The sequence below is a fragment of the Notamacropus eugenii genome, chromosome 1 (genome assembly GCF_028372415.1).
Source record: "Notamacropus eugenii isolate mMacEug1 chromosome 1, mMacEug1.pri_v2, whole genome shotgun sequence".
Classification (NCBI taxonomy): domain Eukaryota; kingdom Metazoa; phylum Chordata; class Mammalia; order Diprotodontia; family Macropodidae; genus Notamacropus; species Notamacropus eugenii.
The window spans coordinates 309063415-309082125 of record NC_092872.1 but is presented as its reverse complement, the minus strand read 5'-3'; the positions used below and the strand labels follow the sequence as shown (position 1 = coordinate 309082125).

The 18711-nt window shown below is 38.3% G+C and overlaps 1 protein-coding gene across 9 annotated transcripts; it reads left to right on the top strand.

Annotated features, from left to right (window-relative positions):
* Positions 1-4309: 4309 nt before the first annotated feature.
* Positions 4310-17305, top strand: LOC140517851 (cyclin-dependent kinase inhibitor 3). Of its 9 annotated transcripts, none has more exons than XM_072629454.1 (8): positions 4310-4434; positions 5220-5299; positions 8877-8932; positions 11648-11692; positions 12614-12836; positions 15460-15491; positions 16183-16286; positions 17026-17305. In XM_072629454.1, exons 1-8 carry the CDS (start codon positions 4426-4428, stop codon positions 17110-17112), a joined length of 636 nt encoding a protein of 211 aa, XP_072485555.1. In that variant the 5' UTR covers positions 4310-4425; the 3' UTR covers positions 17113-17305. The 9 variants fall into 9 exon arrangements, with proteins under 9 accessions (XP_072485555.1, XP_072485558.1, XP_072485556.1 ...); XM_072629457.1 differs by having other exon boundaries at positions 4343-4434; positions 5225-5299; XM_072629455.1 differs by having other exon boundaries at positions 4343-4434; positions 16186-16286.
* The last annotated feature ends 1406 nt before the right edge of the window (positions 17306-18711 follow it).

Below are 18711 nucleotides of genomic sequence, written 5' to 3'. Positions count from 1 at the left end.
ATTCATGGTTATAAATAATTGTGTATCCTACCATCTTATGCATTTTCCTCTCTTTGCCACTGTAATGGTAATGTGAAAGGAAAAATCTTTCCCATGATAGGTCCATGTGACCTGGCCAGATCACATGGAAGCCTAAATCACATGTGGTAGGAGGAGCTTGCTGAACAGGTAAAACAGGAAGGGTGGAGCAGAGCTGAGAGGAAGTTGGTCGGTCTAATCAGAGCTAGGAAGGACACAGACAGGCAGGCATAGCTTAGGCTCCTGAGTATTTGTTTGTTTGTGGGAAGGTCCCTGCAGGGGGCAAGGAGGCTTGGGAATGGCTTTGCCCCCTGAAGTGATAACCTGTATTGACTTCTTGGTTGTTATGATGGGTTTTGCTTCCTGGTTCTGGGATTTGGTTTTCTGGTATCTAAATAAACATTTTTCTTTTGCTATCTATATGGAGATTCTGTTATACTTTATGATTGAGAACTATGCTGGCATATTCATAGTCACCACCAGTGCTGTGAATATTGCTTTGGCAATACAGCCACCCTTCCCTATTTCATTCTTTACAGATTAGATGGTGGCAAGTAAGGAGTTTGCTAAACCAATTTGTTCAGTTGTTTTTCAATTGTGTCATGATTTGACAATCTACATCTGCTTCCTTGTCCTGATTTTCTTCCACTTACCTAGTTCTCAATCACATCATACTCTTTCTTTTGTTCTTTTTAATCTTTCCATTCACTTTGCAACATTACTCTCTCTCTTAATCCTCTTGTCTGCTCTCCCTGTTCCTATAGTGAGTTTAATGTATTCCTATAACAAACTCTTTATGTATGTGCTCAATCTTTTTGTGCAATTCATACGAAAGTGAGGTCCATGAGACCTGCTGTCCAACTCCTTCCTCCTTGTTCATAGTCTTCATCTTGTATACTCCAATTGTGTAAGACAGTAAATTCCATCCACTTCTCCCCATTTTTCCCCTAAAGTATTCCCTTTTCCTTCCTTTTTCTTTCCTTCCTATATAATTCAAAATGGAACAAAATAACCCCCATTTTCTCTATTTTATTTAATGATCCTTGACAAGGACATTAGGGTTGGGGGGGGACATGATTTTCTTCTCCTAGAAAAAGTGCAGTTACAAGAAATACCTCATCTAGGACAACTGGAACTGGCTGAGGAACTCTGATTCTGATTTCTCTAGGTTATCCTTCTACCTGTTAGATATTTTCTTTTTAGTCTCCTTTGCTGATTTAAGTTCTATTTCATGGTCCTTAAGCATGAGCATATCCCCAAAACTCTGTAGTAGACCCTCTATTCCTTTTCTCCCCTCTGCCACTTTCTTAGTGACCTCATCAGCTTCCATGGATTTAATTATCATTTCTTTGTAGAAAATTCCCAAATCTACCTATACAGTCCTACTTTCTCTCCTATGTTCTAGTCATTCATTTCCTGCTGCCCAGTGTCCATTGTAAACTGGATGACCCATAGGCATCTCAATATCGACATGTACAAAAGGGAACTTATTATTTTTTTCCTCCTGATCCACCCCTACTTCTGAAATTCCTAATTTATATTGTTATTCTTCCATTCCATTCCATTCCATTGCAACCTGAGTGTTGACACCCCACTTTTCTCACACTAGCTCAGGGCCTTATCGACTCTTACCTAAGCTATTGAAATATCCTATAGAGGGAAGAGTATTCAAGAGAAGAGAGTGATTAACAACACCATAAAATACTGCAGAAAAATCAAGAAGAATGAGGATTGAGAAAAAAACATCAGATTTGGCATTTATGATGCCACTGGTAAATGCCTATCAAATAAACAGCTGAACAAACTGTGCTACACGGATGTCATGGATTATTATAATGACTATAGAAGAGCACTGAAAGACATAAACTGATGCAAAATTAAGTAAATAGAGCCATAAAAACAATACAGGATGACTACAACAATGTAAATGGAAAGAAGAACTACACAGCCACTGAAAATGAATGTCGTAATATTACAAAAAACAAGCTGGGCTCCAAAGAGGAGATATGAGAAGACATTTCCTCTCACTCTTTTCCAGAGGTGGGAAGAGGTCTGTGGTAGTGGAACATTATATATGGTGTCATATTTTTTCTAATATATTGATTAGTTTTGTTGATTTTTCTTTTCTCTCTCCTTCCTTCCTTACACCTCCCCTTCCTCCTCTTTCTTTCCTTTTTTCCTTCCTTTTTTCTTTCTCTCTACCCCTCTTCCTCTCCCTCCCTCTCTCTTCCTTCCCTTTTCTCTTCCTTCCTTCCCTTCTTTCTCTTTCTTTCCCTTCCTTCCTTCTTTTCTTCCTTCCTTCCTTCCTTCCTTCCTTTCTTTCTTTCCTCCAGGAAGGGGAAAGGTGAGACATACAAGGGAATGTTTAGGCAATGCAAAAATAAAAAATATCAGTAAAATCTCATCTTAATAAACAAACAAAAAGGCATCCTTGGTAACTCTGGAAACAGCAGTTTCAGTTAAGTGATGAGGTTGGAAGCCAGTTAGCAAAGGGCTGAGAAGTGATTAATAAATGAAATGGAGGCATTGGACATAGAAACCTTTTCTTTTTTTGAAGAAGTTTGACTAATATAGGAAGGTAAGATATAAGATGGGAAAAACTTGGGTATGTTTATAGACATCAGGGAAGGAGCCTGTTGATAAGGATACATTGAAGAATAGAGAGGAGGATAATTGTCCAAGCAATCTTTTGGAAAAGACAGGAGAGGACTGGATGAAGGTATAAGTAGAATGGTTGGCCATGGTGAGAAAGTGAAGGGATGGTGTCAATGGTTTTTTGAGTTGAAGAGAAGGAAATAATAACAGCTATCTTCTCATTTAAACATGAATCAGTCATCAGCTGTGAGGAGAGGGTGTGTGGCTTGAGAACAGAAGAGGTTTGGTATGCTCTCTGTGAAGAATGAGGTAGAAAATCAATTAGGAAGAAGTAAAACGAAATTTTGTTGAGTGGAAGATTCAGTCGACATTAGATTGCATACATGTGTAGTGAACCCAATTAGCTTGGCTGAAAGAATTCCTCCAATTTCATTTAGCAGCATGTGAACAGACACAGAAGCAGCAGATACTACCTTACTAAATTTTGGGTTTGGCAAGATGTGTGGTAATAGGACAAGGCAGCAGAAGATTAGAAAGCAGAGCATAGTGTGGAATTGGATTAGCTGAAATTGACAACCCGAATGTATGTAGCCAGTGTAGGGATAAGTGCCTGAAAAAGTGCTAAGATTGAAGGTCACCCCGAGAAGGATGAAATAAGTTTGGGAGGAGTAAGGCATAGGGAGAGATGGAAAAAATAGAATGTGATTGGAGAAAGAAATGTCAGATTCTTTAATCATGGAAGTAGAGCACTTGTGGATGATGGCAAAATCAAGGGTGTGACCATCTTTGTGTGCAGTCGAGGTATGGAGAGTTGAGAAGACTGAGGAATTGAGAAGTTAGTTAGAGTGACTGAAGGGACTTCAACACGTGTAATGAACTCCTCAAGTATTAAAGCGGCAATTGATCTGCAGAAGAAGACTGGGAGGCAGGTATTCCTGGAGGAACGAGATTCAGTGTGCGTGTGGGAGGTGGGTGGGTAGAGGGAGGTGGACAGGTAATTGCTAATAGGAACTTGATTGGGTAATAAATTTACACGGAGGGAATCTCAGAGGAATAGTTTGCTAAGTCGTTGGTGGCGGAAGAGTCTGGAAGTGGCAGTGAGGCACTAGCATTGTAAATCCCCCTTCCACATCACTATGTGTAATGGTTGGGCTTGAGATTGAGTAGGGCGGGAACGTAGTAATGAAATTACTGGGGAGAGTGGCAAGGGATACAATGTTACAGAGAACAGATTTCTGTGAATGAGGGTAGATAGAAATTAGCACAGCGGAAGGAGCAGGCTGGACTGGCGTGGGATTTGGCAGAACTAGATTCAAAGCGGATAGCTTTGAGGAAAGGATAGGGGGATTGAATTGGCTCCCAGTCTGCCCGCTACTTGCAAAACAGAGAGTGAAGAAGGGTTATACTATATGATTTAGGGCACGAGAGTAAAGGAAATTGCTTTCGTTCTATCGCGTGGGATCAAAAACTATCCTCCCACAAGAAAAGACCCCAAACTCCAATCCAGACTTTGGCACTCCAGCAAGCATTTCCCGCTAAGCCAATTGGCACTCAGGAAGCGACTACTCCCGCGCGTCTTTCAAAGGCCGAGTGGGAACCAATGAGCAGTTGGAGGCAGAGCCCGATGTGAGAGCGGGGCGGTAAAATAAAGCACGGGCGTCTGATTGGCTACCGGGACACGCCCTTTCCCCGCCTCACAGAAGGAAGGCACCAATGAGCTCGCGGAAAGCGGGAGAAGGCGGACCTTTCGAGGGAAAGGAGCTGAAACTACGTGCCTGACGTCGGGCTCCCGGCAGCCTCGCTGTGAAGGTGATGAAGGTGGTGAGTCTGGCCGCGGGGCGGGGATCCCGAGAGACGAAGCGCGCACGGCTTGGTTGATTGGCCGCCCGGTAGCTCCTCAGGTCCGGGGACCTGGTCGTAGTGACTCCTCTTTCCCTCAACCCCGGCGGCTGGGAGTAGTCGGGGCAGGGCCCTTGGCCCGGCGCTCTCCCTGCGGTTTCACTTAGACTAACTTTCCGCCCGCCCCGCAGGCACCTTGGCGGAGGACCAGACCCGGGGCTGGGCGGAGCATTCCCCGGGCCCAGGGGGAGAGTTGTCCCAGGGATAGACACCCAGGGCTAGGCAGGGGGCGGGGTTCCCGAGGTGGGTGGGGTGGGGAGTGGGGCAACCGCAGCCCGAGGGGCGGGGCCCTGGGAGAGGGGGAAACAGCTCCACCCCCCAACCCCCTTGAGCTGGGACCGTCCGACCTTTGACTTACCGCAGTAGATACCTGTTTCACTGAAGCCTTTACGTTATCTTTGAGAAGTCCTACCCTGGAGATACTTGTCCGGCAGCTCCTGACAAGGGGTAGGGGTCCGGGCAGCCCGAATCTCTGTGTGAATCTTGAGGGCTCAGTTAACAGCCACTTGTGATACCTGGAGGGTCGGGATGCCCTGTCAGCATCCCGGAGACGTTCACCTAGCTTCCCAAGTCCGTGCCCAGAATACCTACCTCAGGCACAGTTACGTTGCTTTTAAGGATTCCTAACCAGTAACATCTAAGCAGTCATTTTGCTACAGTAGCACTGACACCACTTAGCCCTTCGGTAAGACTGTTTTCTTTTGAAGCCTAGTACGATGCAGAGTGAGTTTGACTCATCAGATGAAGAGCCAGTTGAAAACGAACAGACTCCATTTCAAGTGTCATGGTAAGTTTTTATACTTTATTAAAGAAAAGCCTGTATTTTGTTAAGAACATTCTGTTAAGATTTTGGCATATGACTGAGCATGTAGTAGAAAGAATGGGGGACTTGGAGTCAGAAGAGACGTGATTTAAATCTTGCCTCTGACCATGGACAAGAATCATTTAACCTCTCTTAGCTTCATTTTCTTATCCAAAAATTAAAAATATCTGTGATACGTATCTCTCAGGATTCTTCTGAGGGTCAAATGGGAATGTGTGAAATGCTCTGCAATCCTTAAAGATGCTAGCTACATTATGTTAACATTTTGGAAGTGTAAGGGAATTTGCAACCACTGATTATATGCATTGCTTATAAGAAAAAAAAAACCCTCATTTCCTTTCTATTTTATATTTTAGAAAAAACTAAAGTAGAAGCACGTAGCAAGTAGGAAGCATAAGCAAAACTTTAATTATTCTTATCTTGGTATCTAAATGTTTTGATTAATCAGCCATGAAAGATTTTGGCTGAATTAGAGGAAATGAAAATTTACCAATTTATCATTTTAATCTACCCTATTCGGATGATTTATTCTGGGATAGAAGTCTGGGTTTTTCCAAATAAATTCTAGCAGGTCCCAAACCATGCTGGAAAATTCAACCATAACTCCAACAATGGGCTGTTACTGCTTTCTGAAAAACGGTCCACAGTACCTTAAGACTAGCTGCCTAGACAGGGCTTGTGCTCTGCCTTAGAGAAAAGTATATATTTGACATCTAATTCTACCATTTTCAATTGAACCACATCCTATGTATTACTCAGAACCATAGTCAGAACTGGTGGTTGGCAAAGGTAAGAGCCACCAGAAAATTCTGCTCTCTGTGGCATATAGGTATTTATTTTTGTGATAGGTCCCTTATGTAAAGTTTCTTATGTAAAAGTCTCTAGTTGATAGCATCACACAGGAGGCTGCTGAGTAGAACTGGAGGAAGACTTGTAGCTGTACTAATTGTGTATGATGAATTATGTATTATTAATTTATGTTATCCAATTTTAATTGAGCCCTCAATACAGTAAGGCTGTTCTTTTATTTCATCCTCATTCTCATTTTCTCCATATAGTACCGTGTCTTCCCTCTTCAAGCCTTCTATACCTTCCTTGTTCCCCACTCTCTGATTTGAAGAATTCAATTTTTATTTTATTTTATTGAAACAATTGAGGCTATTCTCTTCATTTCAAAACCACTTGACCCCAATCCCCACCTTCTCCTTTTTTCTGTTATCTCACAAAAAAGTACCCTTCTTGCCGAGGCATCCACATATATTTGAATCCATCCCCTTCTCTAGCATTTCAGTCTCTCTCTAAATTTCAAACTCTCCCTTTCTATTGGTTTGTTCCCTGATACATTCAGACGTACTCTAAAGCTTCACAATCCTTAAAAAACCTTCACTAGTTCCTCATGCTATCATCCTATATCTCTTTTCTCTTTATCAGCTAAACTCTTTGAAAAGACTGTTAGTACTTAACTTTTTCTTTCTTCTTCTTTCCTCACTCCTCAACATTTTGCAACCCAGCTTCTAACTCATTCCATTGAAACTGCTCTCTAGTTTCCAGTGATCTGGAATTGCCAAAACTGATGGTCTTTTTTTCAGTCCTAATTCTTCTTGACTTTTCTGTTGCATCTGACACTATTGACCATCCTTTGTTTTATCCTGGATACACTCTTTTTTTCTGGGGTTTCACACTACCATTCTCCTTCTTAGTTTCCTTTGCTGGCTCATTACCATTATCACATCTCTTTACTGTTTGTATATCATCAAGGTTTGGTCCTAGGCCCTATTTGCTCTTTATATCCTCTTATCAGCCCCCCTAGATTTTTCTATATCTATATAGATGAATCATTATTTTTCCTTCCACATCCACCCTTCTTATAAACTTTCTATTTCTGTTGAAGGCACAAACATTCTTCCAGGCTCCCAGATTTTTGTCTTTGGCATTTTCCTAGACTCCACATCACATCCAGTTAGTTGCCAAATCTTACTGCTTTACCTCCACAACATCTCTTGGCATCAACTCTTTGTCTCTATTTACTAAGCTTTCACCTTATTTCAGGCGCCCTCACTGACTCCTAATTGGACTCCTTGTCTAAAATATCTTCTCCATTGCTGCCAAAATGATTTTCTTAAGGCCAGATCTGACCATCTCACTTTCCTATTCAACTCCAGGGGATCCCTCTTGTCTCTAGGGTAAACTAGTCTGTTTAGCTTTTAAAAACCTTTATAACCCATCCCAAATTTGTCATTTTTAGACTTATTGGACGTTTTTCCTGACCAGACCAGCTGCCTTTCTGCTTTCTCACAAATAACAATTCATCTTCATCTGTCTCTGTACTTTTTCACTGGTTGTGTCCCTGTGCTTGGAATTCACTTTCTCCTCAACTTTGTTAGAGTCTAACAAAGTGCCTGACATATAACAAATGCTTAATAAGTGTTTTTTGATTGAACACAATTTTCATACTAGGCCTAAGGAGCTTGTAAATGCCTTGTCTTGGATCTCCTTAGGATCTGTTAGCAATAAGATGACATAGATCTTTATAATATGTGTAAAGCCTTTGTAGGGCAGCTCGGTGGCACAGTGAATAAGACCCAAATTCATATCCAGCCTCAGACAACTTACTAGCTGTGTGACCCTGGGCAAGTCACTTAACCTTCTGTACATCAGTGTCCTCCTATGTTAAATGAATTGGAGAAAGAAATGGCAAACCACTCACTCCAGTATCTTTGCCAAGAAAACCCCCAAAGCGGTCACAGAGTCAGATACAACTGAAACATAAAAACCAACAACAAAGCCTTTGTAGACCATGTTACACATAAGAACCTATTTATAGCAAATACAGCAAAGAAGGGATCCTTATGTTTATCTATGCAAATGCAAATTTTACTAATAGTGCTTTGATACTGTAGCCATCAATCCTGTCAAACAAATGTTTTCTTTAGTCCTTTTCCACAGTTCCCACTTTACCCGTTGAAAGCACCACAGCAGTATGAGGTGCTTTTGACTTTGTAGACTAAGAAGTAAAAAAAATTGATCTTCTTTTGACTTATTCTTAAGCAGCAATTAACTTCCAGTTCAAATAGCATCTTCAGATGTCCTAACCATCTAAAACAAACTGCTCCATTTCCTAATATATCAACAAAACCCAAATATTCCCCAAAACCCAGGAGCTAAAAAGAGATAGGAACATTACATCTCTCATTTTCCCTCTTGGTCTTGAGTTTTTTTTGCTAGTTTGCTATGAACAGGCTGTATATTAGTTGCTAATACTACATGCTTATGTCCTACACAGCAGGGAGAGCAGAATTTTCAGGCATTAAAATGTAAATTGATATGTACTTGCTATATATTTAAATGTTTTATGCTGGTTGTGAATTGTATATATTATTAAAGTCGTAAGGCTAATTTTTTTAAAAAAGTGCTTTAAAAAGTAGAAAGTGCCTAATTAGACTTTGGATATGATGAACACATGGATTATTTTCATCATCTGGATGCTTTAAATTTTTAATATTTCTTACAGTAACAGTCAACACTTTTTGTTTCTTTTTAGGCTACCCTTATCCCTTGTGAATTGTTCTCAATTTCTAGGTTTATGTTCTCTTCCAGGTGGGTAACACTGCAGCTAGATTTCTACTGGTACCATTAAAGCAGTTTTACATTATTATTTAATCTCTGTTGGTTATTCACCGTATCAAACACTAGAGGAATTTTATATATGGCAACTTTGCTGTTACATAGAAAGCTATATAAGTATGTTTACTTTGGGGAATCACAGTGATGGAGGATATTGAGGGACCGCATATATACGTGTATCCCTCAGATCCTTCCAGTTCCAAAGTTACAGCTCTTTATAGAGCTTTGGAAAAGTTGCCGATGCTGATTGAAAACAAAAAACAAACTAAAAGGCAGGAAGATGTGGCTTTGATTGAGTCAGAACCACAGGACACAGGAATAGGAAGCTGATGTTCTTTCCAGGTCAGGATGAAGGCCACGAGCAGCCATTTGTGGTGCTTATTTGTAAGAATTTGGAGCTATACTTGTCTTGTCCTCAAGGAATTTATGGAATAGTAGAGAAACTTAGACAAAACTTATGAAAATTGCCATTTACAAGGATTATTAGAGTTCTCAGAACTTTACAGGTTACATTAGATCATTTCAACCCTGAAAAAAATATGTTGAAAAATAGTGATATAAGCTGGGTTTTAAAAAAGATGCCCTTGGATTTTTTTTAAAATTCAAGCTACATGAAATTAAAAGAACTGTAATTTTTGGAAAGCCTATGATCAACGTGGAGGGTAAATCATTTCAGTAGAATTGAATCATATTAAATATGAGTCTTTCCCTTCTACTGGTTTCCTCTAAGCTATCTCCACCCCTTCAACCACAGCCTCCTCTGGTATAACACGTAGAAGAACTTGGGATTTGGAGTTGGAAGAGATTTGCATTAGAATCCTCGATCTACTTTCTACTTATGTAACCTTGGGCAAATAACAGCCTCTTATGGCCTTCTTTTCTTTATCTGTTAAATGAAGAAGTTGTTGGACTAGATGATTTTTAAGGTTCCTCAGAGCTCTGAAACCTATGATCATTACTTTTCATGCCCCTTACTACCTCATTTGTGCCTCTTCCCGACTTGCTTTTTGATTCCCTTTGGTCTTAAATCACTCAGTCCATTTTCCCTTTCATCTAGACCAGCAGTCTCCAAACTTTGGGACGTGTAATCCTGTCAAAAAACTTTTTTTAAGCATGAATATCAAATGCATATGCAGTTCTACATGTTACAATAATATCTTAGTAATTGTGTAATTTAGAAAATATAAAAGTAGATATTTTAATAGGATGATATAAACATGAAGTAATAATGTTTTGAAAATATTTGTTGATCCAAAAATGATTTGCTTTCTCTGAAATATTATTAATAATGGTATTTTTGATGAAAGCAATTGTGACTGAAAAGGCTTTGTTATTTTTGAAAACTCTGATTTAAGAACAAGAAGTGCTTATTATGTACCAGACACTGTGCTAAGCCCAGGAGATGGAAAGATGAGGTAAAAAGCCCCCATAATTCTAGGAGCTTACATTCTGATGTAAAAGACAATGTGCAGCTAGCTATATACATTAGATATACACAGAGAACATTAGAAGTAATCTTAGAGGGAAGGCATTATTAGCATTGAGGGGAACCATGAAAAGCTTCTTTCAGAAGGTGGAATTTAAGACTTGAAGAGAGCCAGGGAAACCAGGAATTGGAGGTGAGGAGAGAGGACATTCCATTTAAGGAGGACAGTTAGTGAAAAAGTTGGGATATGGAATGTCATGTTTGAGGAGCAACAGCAAGGAGACTAGTGTCTCTGTATGGTAGAGTACAAGGAGGGGAGAGTAAGGTATAAAAGACTGGAAAGGTAGGGAGGGGCCACATGAGGTAAGCAAGATTTTATTTGATTCTGGAAGTAATAGCCACTGGAGTTTATTGAATTGGGGGGAATAGGGAATGACATGGTCAATCTTAGGCTTTAAAAAATAATTTTGTGAGCTGAGAGGAAGATGGGGTGAGAAGCATGTAAAGATGCTAAAGTAAAAGGATTTTTCAGGGCTTCAGATGCGCAGGTCAAAGTCTATCACATGTAGAAGGGAAGATTAGGAGTGAATTATGTAATTTGTGTGATAGCAGGTAAAAGGGGAGGCAGTGTCTTTGTGCTGTAGGTAAACCCTAAGATTAGATATTACAAGGAGGGTATAATATAGCCCAGTTTTCCTATCCTCAGTTAGTCCTTGGATTATACCATTGTAGTTGTGGAGTAATCAGTCTGGAGACAACTCCTGAGCATTCTGGCTTAGATTCATTACTTAGCCTATATTCATAGATCCAAGGTATTGCCCTCACCACTATTCTAGACTTCCTACTATATCTACCTATATTTCTCTATCAGTCTATCTAGTAGTATTACATTGCCCTTGCCCCAAATTCTCCCATGCCTTTTCATAATCTGATCCCACTTAATCTGCCTATTTTGAACCTTCCACAGAAGCCAGTCTCATTCCATTCCAAATGCCTTGAATCATTTTTGAGAAAGTGCTATTTGAGGCCCAGAGCTATGCAGTTATTTAGAAGGACATAACATGGATCAGACCTGTTGAAAGTAATTCTTAAGGTGTTGTTCCCCATCATTAACTTTTTATATATAAAAAAGACCTTTTAAAATGAGCAGTGCTAAAAAGTTAATATTTTATTTGTGTCAATTTAAGTTTTGTTTTTTAATCTAAGACTGTCTATAATCACTGTAACTCACTTTTCTCCATTTGCCTTCTTACCTACTCTAGGTTGTAAATTTAAAGATGTTAGGAGAAATCTCCAAAAGGACATGGGTAAGTTGTTACCTGATATATTGGTCCATTCCACGTGCAGAATATTTATAATTGAAGAGGAAAAATGTATTGCTATAGTGTTTTCTCTTATCTTTACATAAATAAGAATTCCTCATAGCAGTTTCTTTAATGGCAGCTGTTAAGATTTTTATGAGGAATCAAACAGTTGGCTTTTAAGGAAGGGCGTATCAAAGCTGCAGAAATTGAAAACACATAAAAGATTTAACATTGTGCACACACCCAGGCATAGTTCCTTTTCTTTGATGTGGCATTTATTTTATTAATATATAAACTACTCTTCATGGTAAAATGTACTAAAATAGAATGATATAAAACCATTCTTCATGGTTTTGAACATGAACACTTTTTCATAGACATTGTAGTAGCAGAAATGAAGCACTAAAAGAGAAACACAGACTATCTGTCTTAAGTCAGAAGTGTCCAGAGTTGGCCAGCTGGGAAGCCAGTCAGTAAGAATTAAGAAGCACTTACTATATGCCAAGCATTGTACCAGGTACTGGGAGTACAAGAAAAGGCAGACACCCGTTACCCTCTGCACACTCTAAATAATCCACTTAAACTGGTCTTTTTGCTGTTGTTTGTAAACAGCACTCCATCTCCTTTCTTCATTCTTTTCCATTGGCCTCTAATGCTCTCCTTCCTCATATTCACCTCTTTTGCTTTTTCAAGACTGAATTCAAAACCTACCTTCTACAGGCCTTTCCTGAGATTACCTTCCATGTCCTCCATGTGTATCTAATGTATGCCTAGTTACTTACATATTGTTTTTGGCATTAGAATGTGAATTCATTGAGAATTGTGTTTGCCTTTCCTGCTTTTAATCATTTGGAATTTGTCCGGCCCATCTTCTCTATGTTTGACATTTAATATTAGTCTTTTATGTTTCTGGTCTGTTGGCAGAAGAACTTAAGAACTATGGTATACAAGATATATTCGTGTTCTGTACCAGAGGAGAGCTGTCAAAATACCGAGTACCAAATCTTTTAGATTTCTATCAGCAGCATGGAATCATCATTCACCACCATCCTATCCCAGATGGAGATACCCCTGATATAGACCGATGTTGTGGAATCCTACAGGAGCTTGCAGTCTGTCTTGAAAATAACCGGAAAACCTTAATACAGTATGTTCTACTTTTCTTCCTATCATTTATGTAAATAGTTCTGGTCAAAATAAATTTCCTATAGGTCAGTCAGTAAGCATTTATTAAGTGCCTGCTACGTGCCAAGCACTGTGTTAAGTGCTAGGGATACAAAAAAAGGTAAAAGACAGTCCCTGAGAGAGACAACATTCAAACAACTGTGTTCAGATAAGCTGTAAAGATTAACAGGAAAAAATCAAGAGAGAGAAAGTACTAGAATTAAGATGGTTAGGAAAGACTTAGCTGAAACTGAGACTTGAAGGAAACCAGGGAAGTTAGCAGGTAGAGATGAGGAGGGAGAGGATTCTAAGCACGGGGGACAGAAAATGTTCATACAACAGAGCTGAGAGATGGAGTATCTTTTTCAAGGTAGAGCAAAGAGCCCCATGTTACTGGGGCTGAAGCCCCATGTTACTGAAGAACACATTGAATGGGAAGGGTGGTATAAGGTGTGAAAGACCTGAAAGGTGGGTTGGGGAGGGAAGTTTTGAAGGATTTTGGAAGTATTTCATATTGGAGATGATAGGGAACTACTGGAGTTTAAGTGAGAGGAATGAAATGTTTAGACCTTTGCTAGGTTACAACTCAACCAGTCCTAGTTTCCTTTTGTTTTTGAAGAGCAGAGAAAATGGCTAGATTTGGGATAGTTACAGAATTTGCTTGCTCTTCCCTTCCCCTGCTTTTGAGCTTTAGTGAAAATTCAAAATGTGACAAAATCACTTGTCCAGCTGGACTCTTTCCATTGTCATGTATTTGCATTCCAAAATGTCAAACTTGTAAGTTAAAAAGAAAACAGGTATCTCTGGCATCAAGAGAATGACACCCAAGTAATGAGTGATGACAATAGAAGAGGCTGCATATGCCATGATGTGATTAGTTGTTTCGCCAGCACATAAGGAAAGGAATGCTCTCATCGTCTGGCAACAGCTTATTCAGATCAAGCTGTTATTGTAAAAGCCAGGAAGGCTGGGAGCTAGAACAGGGAAAGGAATAAAGGAAGAAAGGAAGGGGATATGTGTGTGTGGGGAAATCAGCAAAGATAATGGGCAGCAGAAGCAGTGGTGGGAGTTAATCTTATGCAATAAGAAGTGGCAGCAGAACAGAAATTGAATAGCATTATTGTGCCACGTGAAATAAACTGCACAGATGTCCTGCAATTCTTGACAGCGTAATGGTAAGCTACATGTTAACCCTGTCTCTGGCCCAATGCTACTTGAAAAGGCCCAGCAGTACTGAATTGAGAATCAGAACTAGGTTCTGGCTTAGTACATACCAACTAGCTCTGTATCCTTGGGCATGTTTGTTAACTGCATGTGTGTCTGTTTGTTAATCTGCAAATGAGAAGATGGGGCTTCTTTTCTAAAATCTTCCATCACTAACATTTTTATTATTCAGGAAGTCACCAAGCATTTATCAAGCAGGTAACATGGCTAGGCACTCCGGATACAAAATCATTTAGCTGGGCAGCCTTATCCTTCAACAGTTCATAAGACTGCCAAATGAAATTGACCTGGCCAAGTGTTAAAATGTGATGATGTAGTATTAGATGTCCTCACAAACTGATAAACAAAAAATTTTGTAAAATAATTATACTTTCTTCATTCCATCTTCATGAGGAAGGAAGAGGAACAAGAGACTTGTTCAAGAAATCAAGTTCCAGGCCAGTTCTTTTCCTCTACTCCACACCATCAGCCATCCACTACTACAATTAGAGTACAAGCAATTTGTGCTCACAATGATAACCTAGTGTTCTGCATACTGTCTCATTTGATTCTCACCACAACTTTGTGATTACTAGAGGTATTTTCCCTGTTTTGCAGAGGAACTGAGACTCAAAACTGTTCAGTATTTTGCCTACAATTCGGAGCTTAGGCCACAATTGATCCCATGTTCCTTCCTGACACCAGGTCCAGTGTTATTTTTACTGCACACTGCTTTTGACCCATGCCACAAGAGTCTGAATAAGGCAGGAAAATACTATATTTTAGAAAAATTTCTACCAAAAAAGTTTAAACATTCTGGTATGCTTTTAAAATGAATTTTTCCTAGAATGTTCATACTTGGAATAGCTTATTTTCTTACAATACTAGTTATGCTCATTATAGCTGTATATTAATGAGTTTACATTTATTCCACATCTACTAAAGCAAGGATTAGATACTTTAAACTATCAAAGAAATTATTGAAATACAGTCTGTGTCTACCTGCCATACAAAATTTTGAAATGTGTTTCATTCCTAGAAGGCTAATGTATAAAACTCCTCTGTCCTTCAACCTCTAGAGGTATTTAGTAGTTCTGTATCTTGGAGATAACTTATTGTGGAAAGGGCTAGTTTAGAAATTAGAAGATCTAGGTTTGTTACTAGCGATGTAACTTTGGTCAAGCTACATCTCTGGGATTTCTGAAAAGAAGGGTTTAGTTTATCACTAAGTTCCTTTTTGACCTCTGAAATTGTATAAGCTGGTAATTAAAGTGTTTGCTGTTATAAAAAAGTGCTGAAAAGACAAAGTAAACCCCAACCCCTCCATATTTGTCTTCACTTTTTGGTACAATTAAAGATCACCCACAACTGCTACAAACTCCCAAATTTTATTTCCTTTTCAGTTGTTATGGAGGACTTGGGCGATCTTGTCTTGGTAAGGAAAAATTTTCTGTCCACATTAAATAAATGTTTACATTAAATAAAGTAGCCAAATTACTTTTTCTAAGCTATGTTTGATACTACACCAAAATAAAACCAAAACTTAGTGTAAGTCTGATAAAACATGTTTAAGTCCTAAACTTTTAGCACCATGCTTTTAAGCATGGGAGATTCCACATTTACACCATATGCTTACTATAGCCTTACATATTTGGCTGCTGGATAGAGTGATAGGCTTGAAGTCAAGATGAACTGGATGAAAATTCTACCTTTAACAGTATGACCCTTAGCAAGACTTGGCACTTAACTACTAAGTCATAGGTAGGTGGTGAGCTACCAAGTATAATTCCCACATTGGGAAATAAGGAATTCATCCATCTTTCAGGTATTCTTAAATATATAACATATACTACTCCTGTCCTCCTATATATCAAGTATGCAGGCTTATTATATAAAAGATATAGTAAGCCTTAAGAGTTCATTTGTGAAAAATGGCCATGTAGGTGTGTTTTAAAAATAATTTCACATTTTCTAAATGGCATCACAATTGTTAAAATAATAGAAACAAAATAGCAAATACACTTACTCCTCTGTTTTAAGAAGGTGGTGTTAATGTAAAATAATCTAAATGTTCTCTTCTGTACATCTAATAACACTATGCAAATTTTTGTACTATTTTAAAATAGTAGCAGCTTGCCTCCTACTATACTTATCTGATACAGTGTCACCGCAGCAGGCGATTGACAGTCTTCGAGACTTAAGAGGATCTGGGGCCATACAGACCATAAAGGTAATTATAATTTGCTCTTTTTGAATATTTGGGATGGGGTTAAGCGAGAGTATTAAAAAAATATAATGGAGGCCTAATAAGAACAATACTCTCAAAACAACATACGTGAAGTTGAATTTAAATTTAAATATCGCATTAATATTCTAGGGAATCATTTCCTATAAAAGTACGAACTTTTCAGTTCTTGCTGTTGCTTAGCTCCTCCCATTCTGGGAGTGGATCATCTTACCTTTTGTTTGTAAACTCTCAGGTCTTTAAAAACTTGGAGCAGAGAACTATATCTTTGTTTAAAATGTCTTTTCTAGCTCCTGATGAACTAAAGATGCTGTTTATGTCACCCAAGTTTGGTGTAATAAGTGACTTTATCAGTATTTAACAGTAATAATGATAACCAATTATTCTGGGTCTTCTGCTCTCTCTCGTTTTTTCATCATGCTCTAAAAGAGCCTGCACTAGGCATTCATCTTGGAGAGGAGCGTGTCACATTTTATTTGCTGATGAGAACTGCTTATCCTCCTTTGTTCAGCCAGTTACTTGAGGCGGTTGGGGAGGGGCAATATTTGATGCCACAAGAGCTACGAGGCTGGGATTTTTTATAAAACACCCTTGCCTCAGATTGGGGCTGGGGATATTGAAGCTGTCTTTTAACAGTTATCTTGATTTTTCCTAGCAGTGTAAATAGTTTTATTTAACTGGCTTTATGCAACTTATTTTAAAGTAATAATTCTGATTTTTCCAGCAATATAATTATCTCCATGATTTTCGAGACAAATTGGCTGCACATCTGTCAGCAAGAGATTCAGTATCAAGATCTGTATCTAGATAAAGAACAGTATCAAACACATAAATAAGATGCTCTCTGTAATTTGGTTTAGTCATCAGAAACTGTTAGTAGTGTAACCAATTCAAATGAAAACGTGGCTATACAGATGTATCTCTAAAGGTTTTGTTTTTTTTGAGTTTTCACTTCATGTTCTTATTTGGGGATATTAGATGTATAAAACTGTACTTCCTGTAAATGAGGCCCTCGTCTGTTTTATATGGGTATTGTATTGTCGGATTGCATTCATGATCCTTAGATATCTGTCATGATCCCTGTGTAATGCTAATTCATAAGAACAGAAACCACTCATCCTTGGCATCACTGTGTAGTGCGTGACTATGATAAGGCTGGAAATTACTTGGGTACCTTGGTTCTTGATTTTTATTGATCCTGGTTGACTGTTTTTAATGGTCTGCATCCTGTTACATGATTTGTCTGGTTTTTTTCTGTGTAGTGCACCAGCTGAATTCCTTTCATTTTTTAATCTTTAAAATTACATCAATAGTAATTTTCTTTAACAATCTTAACTCTTATTGAGTTTATACCTACCTATATTGAATCACATGCATAAGACTCAACTAAATTAAGGAAATCTAACCTAATTTAACATCCCTTTTCAAACCAATTTAATGTATCCTGTTTTAAATTATGCTTCTGAAAATACTCAAAACTTTCACACGAACTTTAGACATGGAAGATAACAGTATGCAAGATCACCTATTTAACCTATTTATGGGCAGTGATACCATACTTTACAGGGTACCAATGTGTCTCCAAAGTCTAATCAGTTTCCACTGTACTTTAACACCTAGTAAGTCCAAAGGAAATCTTTGTCTATCAAATAGTCAGCAACTAAAGCATATTTGCTATTGGAGTAACTGTACTATTTCAGAGAAGTACTTCAAAATGATTCAGTGTTTTCAAGAATGTGTTCCATGACATAAACCTCATTTTATTAATGTTTATTTTAGTTAATTAGAAAGTTAACTTATAGTAGTACTAAGAAATATATAAAAAATTATGTATCCTATCAATATCCAAGTGAAAGTCCTAGAAACTTAAATTACTATTTCAAACCACACATTACTAAAAGCAAGGGCATTTTTGATCAGTAACAGTTTAGGAGTAATGAAATAGTTCAGAGATTTCATGAGAAATCACATTCTACAATTTGAGTAAAAGTACAACCTAAGCAAATTTTCTAATATCAAACAGTTTTGAATCTTGATTTTGCTTTTGCATATTAGATAATATTCAGGATAATCGAGAAAGGTAATGTGACTGGTTAACTAAGCTCAGCTAAGTACTCATATCTAAATTTCCATTTAAATGCCATTTTAATACTTAGTAACATGTAGAATTCACTTCACTAAATTACTTTAAACAGCAAATATAATTTTCTGTATAATAGGCAAGATAAAAGAAACTGCTCCAAATACTGTAAGGAAATGTAGTTAGTGTATAGCATGATAGTTAGAGGAAATATTTTCTCTGCCTGATGTTGGGTGAAAGAGTTCATTATGAATGACAGCCAAAATGGGGATGGGAAGAATATAAAAAATAATCTGGAAGAGTTTGATAATCCACAAACCAAATAAGTAA

What these genes read in the sequence shown, in the direction of transcription:
- LOC140517851 (XM_072629454.1), top strand. An exon ending in ACTTGGGCGATCTTGTCTTG is followed by an intron (nt 15,492 to 16,182) that starts GTAAGGAAAAAT and finishes ATTTTAAAATAG; the next exon opens with TAGCAGCTTGCCTCCTACTA. An exon ending in GGGCCATACAGACCATAAAG is followed by an intron (nt 16,287 to 17,025) that starts GTAATTATAATT and finishes TGATTTTTCCAG; the next exon opens with CAATATAATTATCTCCATGA.